The sequence below is a fragment of the Phalangium opilio genome, unplaced genomic scaffold (genome assembly GCF_054372755.1).
Source record: "Phalangium opilio isolate 3A_F unplaced genomic scaffold, DU_Popi_V2 ptg000009l_1, whole genome shotgun sequence".
Lineage (NCBI taxonomy): Eukaryota > Metazoa > Arthropoda > Arachnida > Opiliones > Phalangiidae > Phalangium > Phalangium opilio.
Window position 1 is genome coordinate 7,762,392 of NW_028324146.1, and position 19,537 is coordinate 7,781,928.

At 36.4% G+C, this 19,537-nt stretch overlaps 2 protein-coding genes across 2 annotated transcripts in view; both read right to left on the reverse strand.

Moving 5' to 3' along the window:
• Nucleotides 1-5,997: 5,997 nt before the first annotated feature.
• The window catches only part of LOC149713635 (uncharacterized), a 66,657-nt gene continuing 53,117 nt past the window's right edge, over nucleotides 5,998-19,537 (reverse strand). Inside the window, exons 2-4 of the mRNA XM_089849058.1 lie at nucleotides 7,927-8,141; nucleotides 7,179-7,465; nucleotides 5,998-6,573 (exon numbers count right to left, since the gene is read on the reverse strand). Coding sequence (XP_089705184.1) covers nucleotides 6,339-6,573; nucleotides 7,179-7,465; nucleotides 7,927-8,076 — 672 coding nt within the window. The 5' untranslated portion in view covers nucleotides 8,077-8,141 and the 3' untranslated portion in view covers nucleotides 5,998-6,338. The remainder of the gene's footprint in view (nucleotides 6,574-7,178; nucleotides 7,466-7,926; nucleotides 8,142-19,537) is intronic.
• On the reverse strand, nucleotides 15,885-17,089 carry LOC149713636 (uncharacterized). Its single transcript, XM_089844092.1, has 3 exons — nucleotides 16,893-17,089; nucleotides 16,686-16,791; nucleotides 15,885-16,061 (listed from the first exon to the last, which is right to left on the reverse strand). The coding sequence occupies exons 1-3, from the start codon at nucleotides 17,087-17,089 to the stop codon at nucleotides 15,885-15,887; spliced, it is 480 nt and encodes a 159-aa protein (XP_089700218.1).

Sequence of the window (19,537 nt, forward strand, 5' to 3'; positions counted from 1 at the left end):
TATATCTATCAAGGCCCGTGCATTATGATATATTTCATTCATTGCCTCCCATATCTATCAAGACCCGTGCATTGCGATATATTTTTCAAAGCAACATCAAAAATGGGAAGCTCGTCTCAGAAACATAATGCTCCTTGTTTGTTTCACTGAAAACCATTTAGGTGTAGACATAAGGACATTATCTCTCTCTCAAGGGCCCAAGATTCTATGTTACGGTTGAAATGTATGTATGTCCGATTTGGTCAGCCATCTGTCTCATCTCAAGTGGTATAATAATTGTATAGCCTAAACAGAGGCCAAGCGCATTCGCTGCAGAGTAACCCGGCATTGAACCATTTCCCCTCCTTCAAAGATTTCTCACGACAGCTCTTCGTGATTTTTACTAAGCGCGAATTAACCTCTTGTGTCTGAGAGAGCTGGGGGGGGGGGGTTCTAGAAATTCTCTTACTTATTTTTCCCCCTCAGTTCTTCCTCTCTCGCCTCCCCGCCTGTATTAGTTTGATTCCCAACCGCTTGGGAGCGTTATCTCAGAGCTCGGGTCTAGACCACGACCGGCTTAGGATATCGGTCGTGGCTGATTTTGAAAATTATTTTTCTCTCCCGCGAATTTCACGAAAAATTCGGAAGGAGCCCCTATACAAAATCTACGTCACATCTAGCAGAACTATATGTTTTTGCTAATAGATGCACTTGGGCCCTTAGAGAGATGATGTCCTTATGGTGTAGATAACAGTCAGACCAAAAATTTCAAAAATATATATTTTAAATCTAATCAGATACGCCGACCTAGTTGAAAATAGACCTTTTAAATTTGCGGGATCCATTCTTGAGAATTTTTCTTTGCTTGTAGGCTGTCAATTTATCTACCAGTAAATATTTGTGTTTTGAAATTGGATATCAAGTCAAATTAAGTGGTTGTTAAGAGCCAGCAGGTTTTTGCCGCTTCTTTTTGTGAGTATTTGATTTTTGTATGTAAAATGGAGGAGTAAGGATGAAATGCGGAAGCGCAAAGCGCGGGAAAGGATGAGGGCAAAAAGGTCGACGTTTTCATTGGATACTTAAGGTTATATAATCTTCTCGACACGGAAAGGTAATATTTTGGTTTTCCCAACTTGTTTTGCCATAATATTCCGATCGTTTAGAGGTCCGTGTCCCATTTTAAAGAATCCTATTGAGTAGAAATCCCATTTGACCGAAATAAAAAGCAAATGTGTCGTAATAAACTGAAATTAATTCCCATATAACAGAAGTACAAAAGTGGCACTTTGAAAAGATAATAGAAATTAAATTCCCATTGAACCAAAAACAAAAATACCATCAACCCACTTCTTTAGATTGAAGTTTATTGTGTTCGAAACAGACACCCATTGTATGGTCAAGGGTAAATTAACAAACTCCCTTAGTCGTTTTAAAAATAACCAATATAAATTTTAGATCTAATTATTAGAAGCAGTATTTTGGGAAAGGTGAAAAATAAGTAATGGTCATACATTTTGGAAAAGGTGGCTACTAATTATTAGGCCAATATTTTGAAATGGAGCCAGCTAATTATTAGACCACCCAATTGGAAGCCTTAAAATCTACCACGGTGTAGTGTTGATTCGAAATCTCAAATCGAAATTAATACAACAAATCGGGTAGCTCTTCTTTGGGATGTATCATTCAAATGGATTGGTGTCCATTGGGACGTTTCGTCTTTATGGGATATCTGTACACTGGGAAAAGTTGTCCTTATGGGATTTCTGTCAATTTAGAACGTTTTTCCCAATGGGACTTTTGGGAAGGTTCTTCCTAATGAGATTTCAGAAGACTGGGAATTCTAACGAGTTGGATTTCAATACAATGGGTTTCTCTTTAATGAGATTTATTTTGATAAAATGGACGAAAAAAAAAACAGAATGACGACGGAAATACAGGAATAGGGATTGTTTTTTTTTCAGGCTGATGCGTTACAATGAAAATCAACTAGGCCATTTGGTGCAATTGAATGAGACGTTCTCTATAAGGCATTTCTTTCGTGAAAAAGAATCTACTGACGTGATGGCGTTAAACATGGACTACTTAAACGTTAATTTAAAGGATTGCTATTTAGCATTAATGTTCTCGGCTGCAATAGCTCTTGGATCTGAATGGATGACATTTTTAATTCTTCAAAAACTTTCGAGAAAACCGTTACAGCGGCGAACTAGAAAATTAAGACGACCAAGCCTTAATTTCTGGCACGCAGACAAATAATGAAGATAGAAAATTATCCTTAGCAAATATTCTTAGCTTCATTTATTAATTGGGTATCTTATAAAGCTTATTGTCTAAATTTGAAAATGGTTCCTGTAATTTAAACCTCCCTGAAGCAAAAATATTGACAAGAGCACTTTTAGAAAAGGTCTTGACACGCTTTTAAATCCACATTGTCCGTGAAAAAATTTATAAATCCCCTATCCACACGCTTTTATAATGAAGTGTTTAAAATCTTTATTTTGAAAATAATCCGTTGAAACTCTAAAAATTCGTTTTAATGAGATTATTGGAAATTATGTCGTACTTGAAATGTTGTAAATATTGTAAATAATTTTTGACTTGAAGTACCTTGAATTTAATAGTAATGAAAGGGAATGAAATTGGAGTTTATTGCGCATAAATTTAACGCCAAAGAGAATAATAATAATAATAATAATTGTTTATTGTGCACCAAAAAAGCTTACACGGCTCACGAGATTGTACACATTTCAAATAAATTAACAGTTAAAACAGACAAATGAAAGTAGTATTAATTTATAAACCCATGTTTAGTGCTGAAAATGTCAATGGTTTCATCGAATTGGTTGCAGACAGTTTGCATTCTGGACATTGGATTTAAGGATTTATGTGCCACGTAGAAGGTACTGGGGTTTCTTGTGTTCCTAGGTACATTGATGCTTAAGACCACAAGAAGCTCCGGTAATGAAATCAGATTTTTTAATAATTTCCATAGGAACTTAACATCTATAACCTTTGAAATATGTTGGGTAGTTTTCAAATTTAATCTTGTCAACATGTCCTCATAATTGTAGATTATGTTGCGCATAAAATATGTGTGCATATTGTGTGTGAATTTGCGTTGCACGCCCTCTATTTTGTTTCGTAGGTATAGGCTACAGCCACCCCATGCTATTGATCCATATAGCAGGCGTGAACGTACAAGACCTAAGAAAATGTGCCGGCGAACGCAGGGTTCGTGATAATTTCAAGGCCACTGCCAAAGTACGGCGACATCTATTAAAAGTCATAGTTATGTGCTCCCGAAATAATAAGTGGCTGTCGAATGTTACACCTAGGTCCCTGATGGTTTGCTTTTGAGGAATGAGGAGCTTTTCTACACACTGAGAAACTAATGTCAAAGAAACAATAGTTTTCACCATGTTTTTGATTGTTTAATGCTGTTATCCAGTAAAACCTCTAACAAGCCTTAATATATACAGGTAGTCGCTGTTTTTCGAAATTACATTACCTTAATTTTAAATATACAGCAAAACATTGTTTTTTTTTATGTTAACGACTGTGGAAAAAACAGCTAGTTTTTATTTCTCAAACGGAAGTGCAGGATATGTTATTATTAATAGAATGTTGCTGTTTTCCGAAAAATAGTATTCTGCCGTGAAGAATACAGTAGTGTATAATTAAAAACACTGATAGTTACACTATTAAGTATAAATTTAACGTATATTTTACTGTATAATCCACCGTAAATTAAAGTTTTGCATACTATAATTTGAACGTTAAGTACTTTACTTTAAACCTTGAAGCACTTTATTTTAAACCTTGAAGCGCTTTAATTTAAACCTTGAAGCAATATAACCTAATCTTACCTAACCATGCTAAGCCTTTTGGAAAAGGTCCGCGTTTATTATGAAAGGACCCATATGAAAATAAAAATATTTTGGAAAGTCAGTGAATTGCTAATTTTAAAACCAATTTTTTAACTTTCCAATTTCTCTTCTTCATTATAATTTCAACCTACTTATTTCTAAAATTGGCCGAAAATGTACAAAACGTGTTAGGCGACATTCTTAAAAGCGTTATGCGACATTCTTAAAAGCGTTATGCGACACTTTTGGAGTGGCGTCGCTAGGCTTTTTAAGGGGGCCATAGCGCCCCCAAATTTCAAAGTTAGCCCCCTCAAAATAATCCGTACACTAACTCCTAAATCGTCGACTTTAGTTATACAGTTAGAGAAATTTCCGCTTCAAAAACGTCGTTAGTGTCAAACTGTTCCAAGTTCTCGCACTTCCAGGGATTTTCTTTTCTTTAAATATGGTAGAGTAGATTAGGCCAAACGCGTTTCTGGTGCTCGAAAAACTCTTCGTGAAAAGAGGTTATTAAATTTAACGAATACGACTGTATCTACTGCTGGGATATTAGGGCCTCCAAAACCAATTTAATTCCGATGCATTTATACTAATTTATAACTTTCTGCCTTTTTCAGAAGTTATTAAGTCGGTGAAAATGACCAACTTACCATGCAGTTTCACGCTGGATTTGAAGTCGATCAAGTGGCCAACTTTTTATGTAGTTTCACATTAATGCGAGAACTCCCCGTTTTTTTTAAGAACTGTCCTCTTATGTTCTCTCAAGGTTGAACCTTGCTAAGCATATAGCGCTATTTGCTGATAAATCAACCACTCAGGAAGGTGTCATGCGACACTCAGAAAGCGTTATTTAAACTCGGAAAGGTGTTATGCTGTACCCTTTAAGGAATTGCACAACACTCATAAGGGAGTAAAAATTAACTTTTATTTCGTTAAAGAGTTAGAAAGGTGTTAAACTGAAACTCTGTAGCACCATTTTATTCTTATCTTTGACACTAATTGCTCAAATAAGTGTTATTAAACCCTTTCTGGGGTGTAAATGAACACTTGTAATGGTGTCAAATTTGGACCCATATAAACTACTTTTAAAGGTGTTAAAGCACACCGAATTTTCTTAGAGTTTATAACAGCAACCAGTATAAATCTACCCTAATGGACAGTCTGTTAAAAACAGCTAGTCGTCTTATATAAATGACAAGTTGCATCTTAACCAACAGAGCTTAATGTTTTTAATAACGGTTTGAGTGCTTTTAGTTTAACAGCAAAGAGCGTCTTTATCAAAATAAGCTCCGGGATTTATAACTGTTCTAAGAGCTGTTATTTTTACAGCAACCCTATTTTTTTAGTGTACCATAAGCGGTTTGAAACAGCATGATGTGTTTTGATTTTCACAGCAAACCACGTTTTAATCCACAGTGCTTAGTGAGTTTAAAACCACATATTTTGCTGTTAGTTTTACAGCAGCAGACATTTTATGTAACTGTGATTTATTGGTAGTAAAACAGCATATAGTGCTGGTTTTTTCATTGACCCCTACAATATAATCAACGGTTAAGACTGTCTTTGAAACAACCTCTGAAGCGGTTATTTTACAAGCTACGAACGCCCCTGAATACACGAACAATTAATACTTAAAACTGTTAGTTCCACTGTTTAGAAAAACAGTATTGTCAACGGTATTAAAAACAGGGAGGATGCGCAACTAAATTAACATCATCTTGATGGCATACGCTATTGCCATTACCATAGTGTTTATTTTACAGCATTTTTATTCTGTGTGTAGGGGGTTTGAAATGGAGTAAATAGGGGTTTGAAATGGAGTAAATAGGGGTTTGAAATGGAGTAATTAGGGGTTTGAAATGCAGTAAATAGTGCTTGGAAATGGAATAAACAGGGGTTTGAAATGGAGAAAATAGCCGCTTGGAAATGGAGTAAATAGGGCTTTGAAATGGAGTAAATAGGGCTTTGAAATGTAGTAAATAGTCGCTTTGAAATGGAGTAACTAGGGCTTTGAAATGGTGTAAATAAGGCTTTGAAATGGAGTAAATTGGGCTTTGAAATGGATTAAATAGGGCTTTGAAATGGAGTAAATAGGGCTTTGAAATGGAGTGAACAGAGACTTGAAATGGTGTATTAATGGCTTTGTTTTACACCTTAAACGTGGTGCTAAATATAGAAAAAATATTTAACACCTTCACTTCATTTGGTGTAGTAATGTGATATACGTGGCGTAACTTTGCCTACATTTAACACCATTAAACTAAGTAGTAATATTAGAGTTCAAAAGATTTCCTGAAAAAGATGTTAAAAAGCATTATAAATGGTGCATAAATGCCTAATATTTCGTTCATACTTGCAAATAATATTTGTAAATGGCGTGAATTTATCATAAAAATGGTGTAGAAGTACACCTTAAATGGTGTCAATTTTGGCACCGAAAAAAACAGCATATATGGTGTAAGAATGCACCATTATTTTTTACAGAGTATGCACCTATTTTCGAGCGGTCGGGAATTTTTTCGCTACATGCAGTACCACTTCAAAGATGAAAACCAACGCAGCCAAAGTGTTTCCAACAGCGAGGACTAGAAACACAGAACAGAGAAAGAACAAGTCCATGGGTTCGTCCAATATCAAACTGTCAGACTCGAGCAGGTAATTTCTAGCTTTGAATTTAGCGTCAAAGAAATGTGTGGAAAGTAGACTAGTTTCAAATATTCTTTCGATACTGTGAACAAAAAAAGATTAAAAAAATATGGGAGCGGTCTGCGACAAATTATTCTAAGAAGGATACTAGCTAAGCTAACCGTCGCTGCTTTAATGCGTGACGTGTAATTTAAGGATTCTCCAAAACTTAAGCGTCTTCACCTCAAAATATTAACATCTAACAAATTCTTTAATTCTCGTTGCACTGACTGTAGTTCTGCGCTACTGAGGTTCGCTATTGAGTCGTAAACGTAGCATCATTATGATCCATAATTAAGTGATTTTTGAATGGAATGCGCAAGCCAATAACGAACAAATAAAGGGTTAATTGAACGACTTTAACCTAAGATGATACCCTTTTGCTGTCACGAACATTGAGGACAAACTAAATACTGAGCCTCTGGAAGTTAAAACATTGAGACTTTAACGAAAGGTCTATGATGGGAGATTAAGTATGTTTTGAACAATGTTCCGTAATGTAAAGCGCTAAAAGAGCTTATCAATATTAAATAACTGCGAACTTAAATGCACTACTGTGAAGTAAAGTCTCATCGAAAGCTCATTATTTCTATATTTAGGAAAAGTGGCGTTTTACGAAAAGGATAGAGATTGCTTCAGAAGACTTACGTGTAGTCGATATTTTCCAAGATTTGTCGAGGAATATTTTTGTTGAAAAACATGTGGGCGAATATAGGCTCGTAGGTTTCCTTTCCCACATAAATCCGTCTTTGTTGATCATCCAGATGTTTCTTTAGTTGAACCAAATGTGCTCGACCTGAGTCCCAAAACATTTGTGTTTGTTCAATAATAACACCTTTGCCAGACGCCAATCGTTTCATAACATTCCGATCATCAAGGAATTGAAATGTTCCCCCTCTTTTTCTCGACAAAGCTGAGTACGCTGAATCGTTATTCTATAATTTAAAATGCGGATCATTAATTGCTTCTGCCGAGATAATGATGTCAGTAAACACCTGTCATGTAATCGATTCCTTTTATGGCCATCGATTCCTTGTTATACCAGAGTCATTGACCTCACTGGATAAAAATAAAGCCCGAGTTGTACCACAATTGTTTTTAAGAATTCTAACTTTGCGCGTGCCTTAAAAGAAATTGTAGGAACTAACATGCAAGGCTTAACGATGAAGCTTTGGATTATCCACGGTTAAGAATAATGTTTTCAATTTCAGTATTTTTGAAATATCGTGGGTTTTTTGTTTCTTAAGAATCTCGTTACAAATCGCCTCACAAGTAAACATTTCATTATGATTAGTCTCATTCTAATCGTTCCTTTTTAAAGTGTATTTTTTCTAATTCGAATTAGAGATAAAGAGTCGATAAAAATTATCAACTTCATACCTGGGTGTGAACTTACCTTAATTAAAGCCAAAATTTTAGATCTCGATTTCATCGAAGCCAAAAGGTTAGAATTTGAAATCAAATCTTCAATGGAATCAATTTTGGATGAATGACCAGTCAAAAGCGTGCCAGTCAAATTGCCCGACCACGCCCAGGTCAGTACCATCGTCCCGAAAATCCAAACTGAAGGCAGAAGTCTCTTCACTCCACGTTTTTCCAAAGATGTTGCCGCTAAATTAATTTGAATATATATCAAATTAAATAGGGCTTCTGATTAAGAAATAAATTGATATGTGGATCAAAATGTCTTCGCCAAATGTATTGAAAGAATTTGTGATCTATATCTATATAAATCAAAGTCCTGACTGACTGATAATCACCGCCCAAACCAAACCTCTGGCCCTAGAAGGCTGAAAATTTACAGGAACGCTACTCATAAGTAGTAGGCGCGTACTAAGGAAGATATTTCCAATCCGCTGCCATCTTAATAATTGGCGCCAAGACATGTAAAAATCTTCTCTATGCAACAAATTCCGCGTGTTTCAACCGATTTCACAAACATTTAGTGCACTGGTTTCCTTAAACCTATAAACGGGCTGAATGGTCTTTTGGGTTCGATTTGTTGCCATCTTCTTAAATGGCGGCCAGAAATTTAAAAACCCTTCTTTACGGAATAATGTCCGCATGAAAAGTAATAAAAAATGTCCCGACGGGCTGACGGGCAACGCCGAATGCCTTCGCTCCTAGGGTGCTACAAAAATATTAGTCATTAGTAAAATATGCCCATTCTTTGTATCATTTTCATGTTTTGTATTACACGCGAGCGACGCCGCGGGTAATAGCTAGTCTCTATATAAAACTTTTGACAACTGACACTTGTTTAATCATATGGTCAGATTTATTTGGTTCTTCGGATATTTTATGCTGTTTTTATTTTATAAATAATAAACTATAATATCCGTGATTTACCAATAATAAATCGAAACCTTGTTTGCAATTAAAGTTACTCGGAAATTTACTCCCCATGCTGTAAGGAGAGTTTTGTTTTTAGTTATAGATAAATTTAGATAAAGATAATATAATTGGTTTTAAATAATTAATAATATATAAGATAGGGGTTGAGTTATATTCATGATGGTTTAGAATTAACCCACGTGGTGGTTGATAGTCTCCCTACAAAGGTTTTTATAAAAGCCCGGGTAACCGCTAAGTTTGCACTATTGGGACTTGCGGGGTAGATATAAATTAATACGTTGTCTAGGGGATGATTTAGTTTAATTAATAGGGTCAGTGTGCCTAACTTTGGACAGCTGCAACTTTAGACACTTTTATTATAAAAATCATATTTAATTATTGGATGCATCAAATTGATAATGAAATAGCTTATTTTAAAGCTTAAAATGTGAGGAATTTAGAAAAAAATACTTCAAAGTCGTAGAATAACATCCGACTACTTTATGACCCAAATTAGCCCACTCCCCAAACTCGTCCATTTAAATTACGGCCAAATTTGACGGGGGTCAACCCTTTGGTCCCGGGAAATAAGGTTTGACGAAAATTAGAGAAATCGTACCTGAACAAACTAGAAAGCATTCGAAAGAGCAACTTTTTGGCTTCATAATCCGTATTTTAAACACTGTCTTACGCGGGAAATTCGACGAAATATTCAGCTTTAAAAACACCTGGGCAAATTTCTAACTTTGGACACTTTCATGCTGGCCGATTTCTCCGTTTGTTAACACTAATTAACTCGCGATATTAGCCTTTGCAATGGGCCTAGTAGATGTAGGACTGGGCTTAAAAAGAAACGTTTTATTCCCCCCTATAGGCCTAAAAGGAATGAAGTATAGGTAGACCTAAATAGGCCTAGGCCCTATATACCTAAAAACCTACATAAGTAGCCCCATATTTAATAAAGTTTGTTTTAAAGAAATTTCTGATTTTTTTATATATTTTAGGCATAGGCCTACGTCTAGGTCGGCCTAAGCCTATAGGCCTAGGCCTATTTTTACTTTTGAAATTGTGATTCGCCTAATGCGTCCCCAAGTCACCCTTTTTTCGCTGTCCAAAGTTAGGAAGGGGGCGTCCAAAGTTACATAGAAGTGTCCAAAGTTGAGCACGAATTCGGCCTTTGGGGAACTCTACTTTGTGAAAAATGTATTCCATTTTAAAAGTTGAAAACTTGTGAGAATGTGTCTTAAGAATGCTTCTCTCCATTGCTTTTTTAATTTTGAGTCTAACATATAAGCAACGGAAGTTATTCAAGGTTATGCAAAAAGTGTCCACAGTTATGCATACTGACCCTAGATATAGAGAGTGAAATAACTAAGAAGTTTTAGGGTTGCCAAATAACATGATAATAGTTTAATACTAATAATTAGCATACTAAAATAAAACTAACGTACGTACGTGTCTAAAAATATACACGGGTGGTTATCCGAATCTTAAGGATCCGGATTAAACAAATATAAAATAATTGAAATAAATGGAATTGAAAATAATAAATTAAAATAAACCCGCGAACGGGGAGGTACTCAATTGTTTTAGAGTTGAGAGTCATCTCTATGGTTTTGTCCACGTTTTGGCCCATGACGAACCGTAGGATTTATTCCAATTAACGCGCACCAAGAGATATTTTTCGCGCATCAAAAGAGGTTTTCGCGCACATAAAGATAATTATACTTTAATCTTTTAAAATAGATGGTTTTAGTCTATTTTTCAATCGACGCGGGACGGTACGTACTGGCGGGTATATATACGGCGAGGGCCCAACGTTCGAGGTGCGGGGCCTGGTCTTAACTTAGCGACCATAGTCTCGAGACCGATCTTGGTTCGACCATAGATAATATATTATCTACGGTTCGTCCAAAAAGAGAGTCTCTTGACTCTCTTCTAATATCTTCTTCGGCCTGGTCCTTTTGGTTCTGGTGCCCTGGGCCTTTCCCTTCCATTGACCTCATGATGTTTTCCACCAACTCCGTGCGTCAGAGGTTTTTACCTCTTTCAAAAATATGTTTACACCTTTTCAATAGTGCAGGTGTTTTCTCAACCTAACACTATACAATTTGATTTAAGTTTGGCAACCCTATTTTCTAGTTATCATAATGGGGTATTGATAAACGGGGGAGAGAGGAGTAAAGTTTAAGGAACTACTGTCGTAGTATCCCAATAGATGACCTGGCGGAACAAATGGGAAACCTCTGCAGCAGGTCAACCATGCCCGTTGAGTAAGAGAATTCAATAGGTATTGTTCAGCTTAAGATCCCGAACGACCAGCATCAGGGACCCCGTGACTAAACAATACTATTGGAGTTCTTTGAGCTTTAAATTTAACTTATGGAATTTTAAGAATGGTGTTTTTGAAATAATTTGAGTGCGTGAATTTTGAATTTTGAAAGAATTTTAAGTTATACCAACATGAATATTTATTAAATTTGGAAAATAAGTATTTTGGACGTTACAATGCACTCAGAAAACCTCGCCTCGAGTAGTCAGGTTTTCTAGTAAGTGTATTTTTACAAAGAGAGAGTTTGCATTTGCCTCTTCCCACTTCATTTAAATGTATATTTTAAAAGATTAGCTATTTAGACCACGTTTTCGTTGAAACATCGAAATGATTTGTACATCAAACTTTTTACTTCCCTTTATATTTAGACTCGTGCTTTAATTAAATCTGTCTTTGGCACGTACGATTCCCCAGAAAATCCGAAATGTAAATCCAGATGAATTTCGTAAAGATTCCCGAATTGGACTCCGCCAATCTCATTCTTTTCCTGGCAGCCACAAGAGATACGAGCGAAACTATCATCAGTGACAAAAGATTAAAGATCCAAACTGTGTTCTCGAGTCCTTTGATGGAGAGAATCTTTTGTGAACGCCCGTTTCTAATGGGCTCGCTTGAAAATATTGAGTAAGAATCGAAGTAACTAATTGGAGCTAGATGATTTGCCAAGGCATCCCTCTCAAATGGCCAATATTGGAGTACAACGGTGTCTAGAATCTTAAGGACAATATAATGGATTTAATTCAGAAAATAGGCGGCCATGTGTTTTTCAAAACGGGTATTACACACAAGAGGGGGATTTTTTTTTGTAAAAATATGCAGCTCGATGTTTTGTATCAGGTAATGTACTACTGAACTCATGTTCGTGATATTTATTGCATGTTTTTAACACTATTAAACAAAAATAGGCCTATTTGTAGGATTATTAACATTAAATTCTCACATTTGTAGTAACACCAGAAGTAAATAGAGTATAAACAAGAAGTTAATATCTGCCCGGTATGGGCGCGTTATGAAAGTTGAGATTCCCGCTCCTATTCCGCGGCAGCGCACAAATGGCGTAGCACCTAGCGAACCACTTGATATGTACCTAACGTATCTAGTGTCGCGCCGCTCAGACAAAGTAGTGCGGGTTGTTGAAGGTTTAATCGACGCGCATGCGTTCTAAAGGTAATTTGAATCAGCTGTCTGCTGTGAGACTGTGACAGTATAGCCTAGGCCTAGTACAAAATCAGTGAAGACTACATGTGATTGCCTATGAATGTGATAAAATAGTAATATGAAAAATGGATAAGGAATATGATTATGACGAATTCGTGAAACAAAAAAATGAACGTAAAACAATACTACAATGTTGGGAGAGCCAAGGACGTTTGAAAACTTTTGTTTGCAACATGATGGAAGAGTATGCGGTATTATTCGTAGATTTCAGATAAAAATTGCACTGGGTCGATACCGAAGGCGAAACTAAAATCGTTTTTTACGCGGCACTATGAAACTAATTACAGTTTTAGACTTTAGTATTTTAATATAATTTACCATAATTCAGCAATTACCCGCAGTACTACGGCGCCATTTTCCATCACGTAAGCGCGGCTATAGCAGTAGTACATTAAAAGGGTTATGTAAAGCTAATAAATTTCCAGTATACTTGTAACCTTTTCTTGCACTTCTGCTTGTTTAAAGTTAAATTACTTCCTTAGATGGAGAGCTATTGAAATTGTCGAAAGTCGAAACAAGCTGTATTAATTTCAATCATTACCATTTCTTCAATATATACTCTGTTGTTTTCATTACCATTCTCGCAATGAGCACCGATTTTTCATTACCATTCTCGCAATGAGCCCTGATTTTTCATTACCATTCTCGCAATGAGCCCCGATTTTTCATTACCATTCTCGCAATGAGCCCTGATTTTTCATTACCATTCTCGCAATGAGCCCCGATTTTTCATTACCATTCGCGCAATGAACCCCGATTTTTCATTACCATTCGCGCAATGAACCCCGATTTTTCATTACCATTCGCGCAATGAACCCCGATTTTTCATTACCATTCGCGCAATGAACCCCGATTTTTCATTACCGTTCATAGTCGAGTAGTCAAAACCGGTACAATTTCGGTATGAGTGAATAAGGTCAAAAATCATTTTAGAGCAAAATCAAGCACATCATTCGATATAGCGTAAAATTTAGATCTAAAATGGCCGCCGCTTTTTTCAAAAAAAAAAAAAAAGTCTTATCCCCATAAGAATTGCCACCTTTTCCAAGATATTGATGTTTAACGTTAGGCCGAATAGGTTAGGTTAGCTTAGGTTAGTGTGGGATTCTGGGATCTGGTACCGAAATTAATATTGTAAACTGAACTGAACTGAACCGATTGAGGTAAACAAGAGAGGCAGGGGCAATCGGGATCAGCGAACGACAGTCTTCGACTCGAGCTTGAGTGTGACAGTAATGTTTTTAACTAAATAAAGAATCTTAATAAAGTATAGAGTTATTAATTATTGAGAGAAATCGAAGAGCTAAGGAGAACAAATACTACATGGTGTCAGAAGTGCCTAACAACCCCGTCATAAAAAAAAACCCGTGTAAAGTGAGAATAATTTGAAGAATACGCCTACAGACCGAGGCTTAAGAAGTCAACGTCAGGATTTTGGAATCCAAAGAACTTGTTGGAATCAGATTACTGTTGTTCATACGGCGGACGTCAATAATAATGATGGCAACTGTCTACCAACCACCACATACTTTTGCGCCTGAAGATAATCCGGCCCAAGAATGGCGCCGTTGGAAACAGCGATTCCAGTACTACGCAGCGGCTATAGGGCTCGATACTAAACCAGTTGCTCAGCAGCGGGCGATTTTACTCCATACTATCGGGGACATAGGAATCGAGTTGTACAACTCCTTTGCGTATATTGAAACCGATACCAATCCGACATTAGTAGAAGTTCTAACTGCGTTCGACGGCCATTATAAACCGTATATGAGCCTCACCGTAAAAAGACATTTATTTTATAAAACGAATCAAGAACCAAGCCAATCCATCGATGAGTATGTTACTAGCCTAAGGACTAAAGCGGCTAACTGCGAATTCGGAACTCTAAAAGAAGGTTTGATAATGGACCGCATAATATTGGGAATTACAGATCAAACATTGAGGGAGAAACTGCTTGACACGGATGATTTAGACTTACCAAAGGCAATTTCGATCTGTAAAACAGCGGAATCTTCAAAGAAGGGCTTGCAGCAAGTTAATGGACAAGATACACCGGCAATCTACGCCATACATAACCAACAAGGGCACCCAAGTCAGAGTTACATGCCCAGAGTTCGGTTTAGAGGACAAGCGCCAAGACAGCAGTACCACCAATCAGCTAGATTCCAGTCAACACGATATTTTGTACAGAGTGGAAGATCGCGAGGATATTCGCCTCAAATTAGGCCTAATACTGCATGGACAAGGCATACAGAAATTGGAAGAGGGCTTTCAATTCAACAAGATAATAGACAAGGCTGTAATAACTGTGGCACAATACAAGGCTGTACTAACTGCGGCACAATACACTCTCACCAATTCTGCACAGCCCAAGGTAGACCATGTCATAATTGTGGTAAATTGGGCCACTACAGCAGAATGTGCCCGCCATCTCCATCGGTACACTTACTGGTACAAGAAGACACACCGGAGGAGACCCAAGAGCAAATGCAATTTACGAATAACCAGTGGCAAAATCAGGGGGAAGTAGGACAAGAAGTACCAATAGAAGGGAGAATCGCCGGTGACACCTACCCCGGCGGCCCTAGCTATGAACTCTCGACTTCTTCAACACAAGACTGGAAAATGAAATTAAACACTAATGTGGAAGACGAGGCTCTCTTCCTAGGAACACTTTTAAAAGTTAATATCGATATCCCAGACAATAATGAATTAGACGAATGGATCGAAGAAATCCAAATTGAAACGGAACGTCTTCCCATGAAGATTGATACGGGGGCTCAAGCAAATGTAATGTCTTATCATACATATTTAAGGATACCGGAGCAGGACCGAGCACCCATACTGGCAACTACAGCTAAGATCAGAACCTACTCGGGAGAAGAATTAAAACTGTTCGGAGAATGTCGGCTACGGTGTAGATTTAGAGAGAATTACGTGTATACAACATTCTACATTGTCAAAATACCAGCACTAACCATCCTAGGCCTCAAAATATGTACCTCACTAGGAATAGTGAGGAGAGAGCTCGCAAGAAACACACAAAATGTACACAGCATCCTAGATAAACCGGGTACGCCGACACATTTGTCAGCGCCATCCAGCCAAGCTGGAATAGTCCAAAATCCTGCAAATAAGAGAAGAACGGAAGAACCACTTAAACCGCCCGATCTCGATCATAATGAAGATGAACTTAAAGTTGTAGAGGAACCACAAGAAGCATTGGAACAAATGGAACCCGACCTATCATATGAGTCACTCATATCCGATGAAGGAGACGTTGCGGGGAACCAGACCAAATGTATAAAAATACAAAACCCAACACCGTAAACACTTTGCCAAACAGACCAAGGCGAACAATAACTAAACTATAAAGATATCATTGGAATAGGAATAGAAAATTTTAGCTTGTATAAAGTCGTGATATTTAGTATATGTACAATTATAGAAAAAAAAATATTTTAATTTAATTATTGTTGGAAGAGTCGGGGAAGGGGAGATGTGGGATTCTGGGATCTGGTACCGAAATTAATATTGTAAACTGAACTGAACTGAACCGATTGAGGTAAACAAGAGAGGCAGGGGCAATCGGGATCAGCGAACGACAGTCTTCGACTCGAGCTTGAGTGTGACAGTAATGTTTTTACCTAAATAAAGAATCTTAATAAAGTATAGAGAGTTATTAATTATTGAGAGAAATCGAAGAGCTAAGGAGAACAAATACTACAGTTAGGTTAGCTTAGGTTAGGTTAGCTTAGCTTAGCTTAGGTTAGGTTAGCTTAGGTTAGCTTAGCTTAGGTTAGCTTAGCTTAGCTTTGGTTAGGTTAGGTTAGCTTAGGTTAGGTTTGGTTTGGTAAGGTTTTGTTAGGTTGGAAAAGGTGGCAAATTATTGGCCCTCTGATGTTTTCCACACTGTTTTTGACCTTGTTCACCTATACTGCAAAATTTTCTTTTTTGGTTTTTTTTTGGAAATTTTAAAAAATCTGGAGTTATTTTAGATCTAAATTTTACGCTCTATCGAATGGTGTGCTTGATTTTGCTCTGATATGATTTTTGACCTTATTCACTCATACCGAAATCCTACCTCAAAACCCGAGTTGAAAACTATTTTTTAAAGAAATAATTAGAATTACAGTCCATTTACTTCTAGACAAAACTAATTCGACTCAGGCGATTTGCTTTTAAATTAAGAGAAACCTAATTCGACTATAAATTTGTTTATTTTAAATATTTCCTAACTATTTGTTAACGAAGCCCCATAGGTACATTACCATTGCTGGCACATTTGTCCTGTAAACTTCAGGATGTTTCTTTTCGAGATGATAGCGTAGATGACTTGTTCCCATATATTTACTATCCTTAGGCATTTTATACGTTCTACGGTAACATTAAACGCATACACTTATTACAATTTGTCCACAATGATAAATTCATTATATACGGCATAAAAACAATGCCATAACGGCAATAACGCTCACTTTTCGCAGTGCTTGCAACTTGCAATTTCTTTTTCTATGTGGAAGTTACCCCATACTTGGCTTCTTTTACGTGGCAACTCATCAAGTGCACCCGCAACTTCAGTACGATCAACCGCGCCTGCCATAATCAAACTTTTATTCGGTAATCGCGGTAATACCCAATCGACAACTAATGTGTTCAGACTAGAGAAATTCATTTTCCCAATTATTAGGTTTTTTTTAATATAATTACTTTTTTTATGATATCGAGTTTGTGCTTTTTTTCGTTAAAATAGAACTCAAACAATTACAAATAGATCAAAGTTTATAGTAAAAAAATTATAGTGGCGGTTACTCGTCCAAAGACTATTCGATAAATGAAATCAAAACTACATTTGTCTCAAGAAATATACAGATCACAATTTTTTTTCTCGTAACCGTACAAAACGTATCGCAAAAAACATATTTGTTTACTATTGTTATGATTATGTTGAGAATGTTGGTTTTTGATAAAAAGTTCTTACGACTAATATCTGCATCAATCTACCTTTTTCCAAAGAAAATCAAGACGAAATACTTTCAAATAATCTTCGTTTTACAAATTTTTGTATGTTAATTTTTTATATTAATAGTTAATCGATCCCCGAGCCCTAGAGGGGATAAGAGTAAGGAAGATAAAGGCACGGGAAGCGCATTTTCAAGAAACAGTTGTTAAGGATTGATTTATGGAGGAAATGTCCGTGTTTTAGATGGACTTTGTTTCGGACTTAAAAAGGAAATTCGTTAGGGAGAGTCGATTTTAATACGAATAAATTGATTAAGGAATGGCGTATGGATGCGATGCGGTTTTAAATATCGGCCTTGACGATCTTGTTATCTTTACGTGAAATATTGCGAGAAACGCACGTAAAATCTCCCAGTAAAAACCAAGCATGAGAACGTAAGGAAATACGCAGGCGTCTTGTGTTTCACGTTGAGTCGATGAAAAATATTTTACTGCCCCTTGTATAACCATCTTGACCCAAAAATCGAATTAAATTTATAAATAATCATTAATTAATAACGAAATACCTTAAATTAATACTATAAAGATAATATTAGCCCTTTAAACTTAAACCTATCCCTTTAAAATAAACTGAAAAGAAATTTTTTCGTACAATAGAAAAGGAACTAGCCCTCAATGTTGACACAGAACTTTCTAGAAAGATCCTATACCCCTATATCCATAGTGCAAAATGAAATACCTAGCAACGAAAACTCTTTCCAAGAACCCAGAGAAATGTCACGCTGATTTAGACCCCAAGCAACAAGACCTTGAGTCACTACCCTGGTACCTGGCCCGAGAAACTTCTAGAACATTTTTTTTTAACCCTTAAACTGACCAATCCCCATTTGGTCCCAGATTTAAAAGTTTTGCCTATTCGTTGATAACATGAATCCGCCCGGCTACGTAATAAATATGGTCCACTATTCGCCAAAACAAAGTCAATCAACAAACGTCATTGTCCCAGAGATCCTTGCGAGAAACTAGAAGTTATATATACGAAGTCCCTCCTGTCCCACCCTCAGTCGATTCCTGAACTGCTTAATGAAACCCTGTCGGCTCATCCTTAAGAAACCCTTAGAAATCCGGAGTATTATTTTATATCGGAGATATTTTTTATTCATTTTGATACCTTTATTTTTCATCAATTTGAATCCCCAAGTTTTCGGAAGAGAATCGGACAGATTTTTTATTCAATTTGATACCTTTATTTTTTGTCAATTTGAATCCTTGATTTTTTTGAGAAACTCGGAAACATTTTTTTTTAAACCCCTAAGTTGAAGAAGAGAAGGAGCGCGAGTGCGCGAGATATTAAAAGAAAAAAAAATAATTAACCCTTATAAATCGAGAAAAGAAAAAAGATCCTGAATTAAAACCCTTAAATCGAGAAAAGAAAAAAGATCCTGAACCCTTGAGAAGAATATGCAAGAGGAGCAACTTGTCGTAAGAGATTAAAAACTTGAAACTATTTTGATAAACTGACTTGAAACTATGGTTAAAGAACTTAGATTATGGTTAACGGATTGATTCATTTTTTTTAAAATCCTAACTTTCTATTTTTGAACATTATTGTTTTAGTGCATAACTGCACGATTTTAACCTAAACACCCCTAAAATTTAAATTTGAAACTTAAAGGAGACATTCCATAGAGGATATTACTTTTGATTTTTGTTTAATTTTTTATTTTGACCCCTATAAAAGTGTGTGGAAATTTATGAACAAGATTGAATATTATGTTGAATATTAAAATTTGGATTAGAATCTATTTTGACTCTCAATTGACACATACCATCAAAACGCGGTCACTTTTGATTCAGAAATTTTATAAGCCCCTCGTTCCCGTTATAAGGCCTTGGCTCTCCACAACTGACTGCATTCTAACATCTTGTCTAGCGTTAGCGAGGTTGAATCATAAGTGAAAAGAGGTAGGTGTTTGTCTTGCATCTTCCTAACCCCTCTAGTAAGACGTAGAACACCCCACCTTACCCCCATAAAATCTTAAAAAGCATAAAGAAAAGGCTTATAGTACCTACAAGCACCCACAAGTACCTACAAGCACCCACAAGTACCTACAAGCACCCACAAGTACCTAAAAGTACCTACAAGTACCTAAAAGTACCT

Coding starts and splice junctions, on each gene's coding strand:
- LOC149713636 (XM_089844092.1), bottom strand. CDS start 17,089: ATGAATTTCTCTAGTCTGAACACATTAGTTGTCGATTGGGTATTACCG. Junction 16,792..16,892: donor AGTTGCAAGCACTGCGAAAA/GTGAGCGTTATT, acceptor ATGTTACCGTAG/AACGTATAAAATGCCTAAGG. Junction 16,062..16,685: donor GGACAAATGTGCCAGCAATG/GTAATGTACCTA, acceptor TTCTTTATTTAG/GTAAAAACATTACTGTCACA.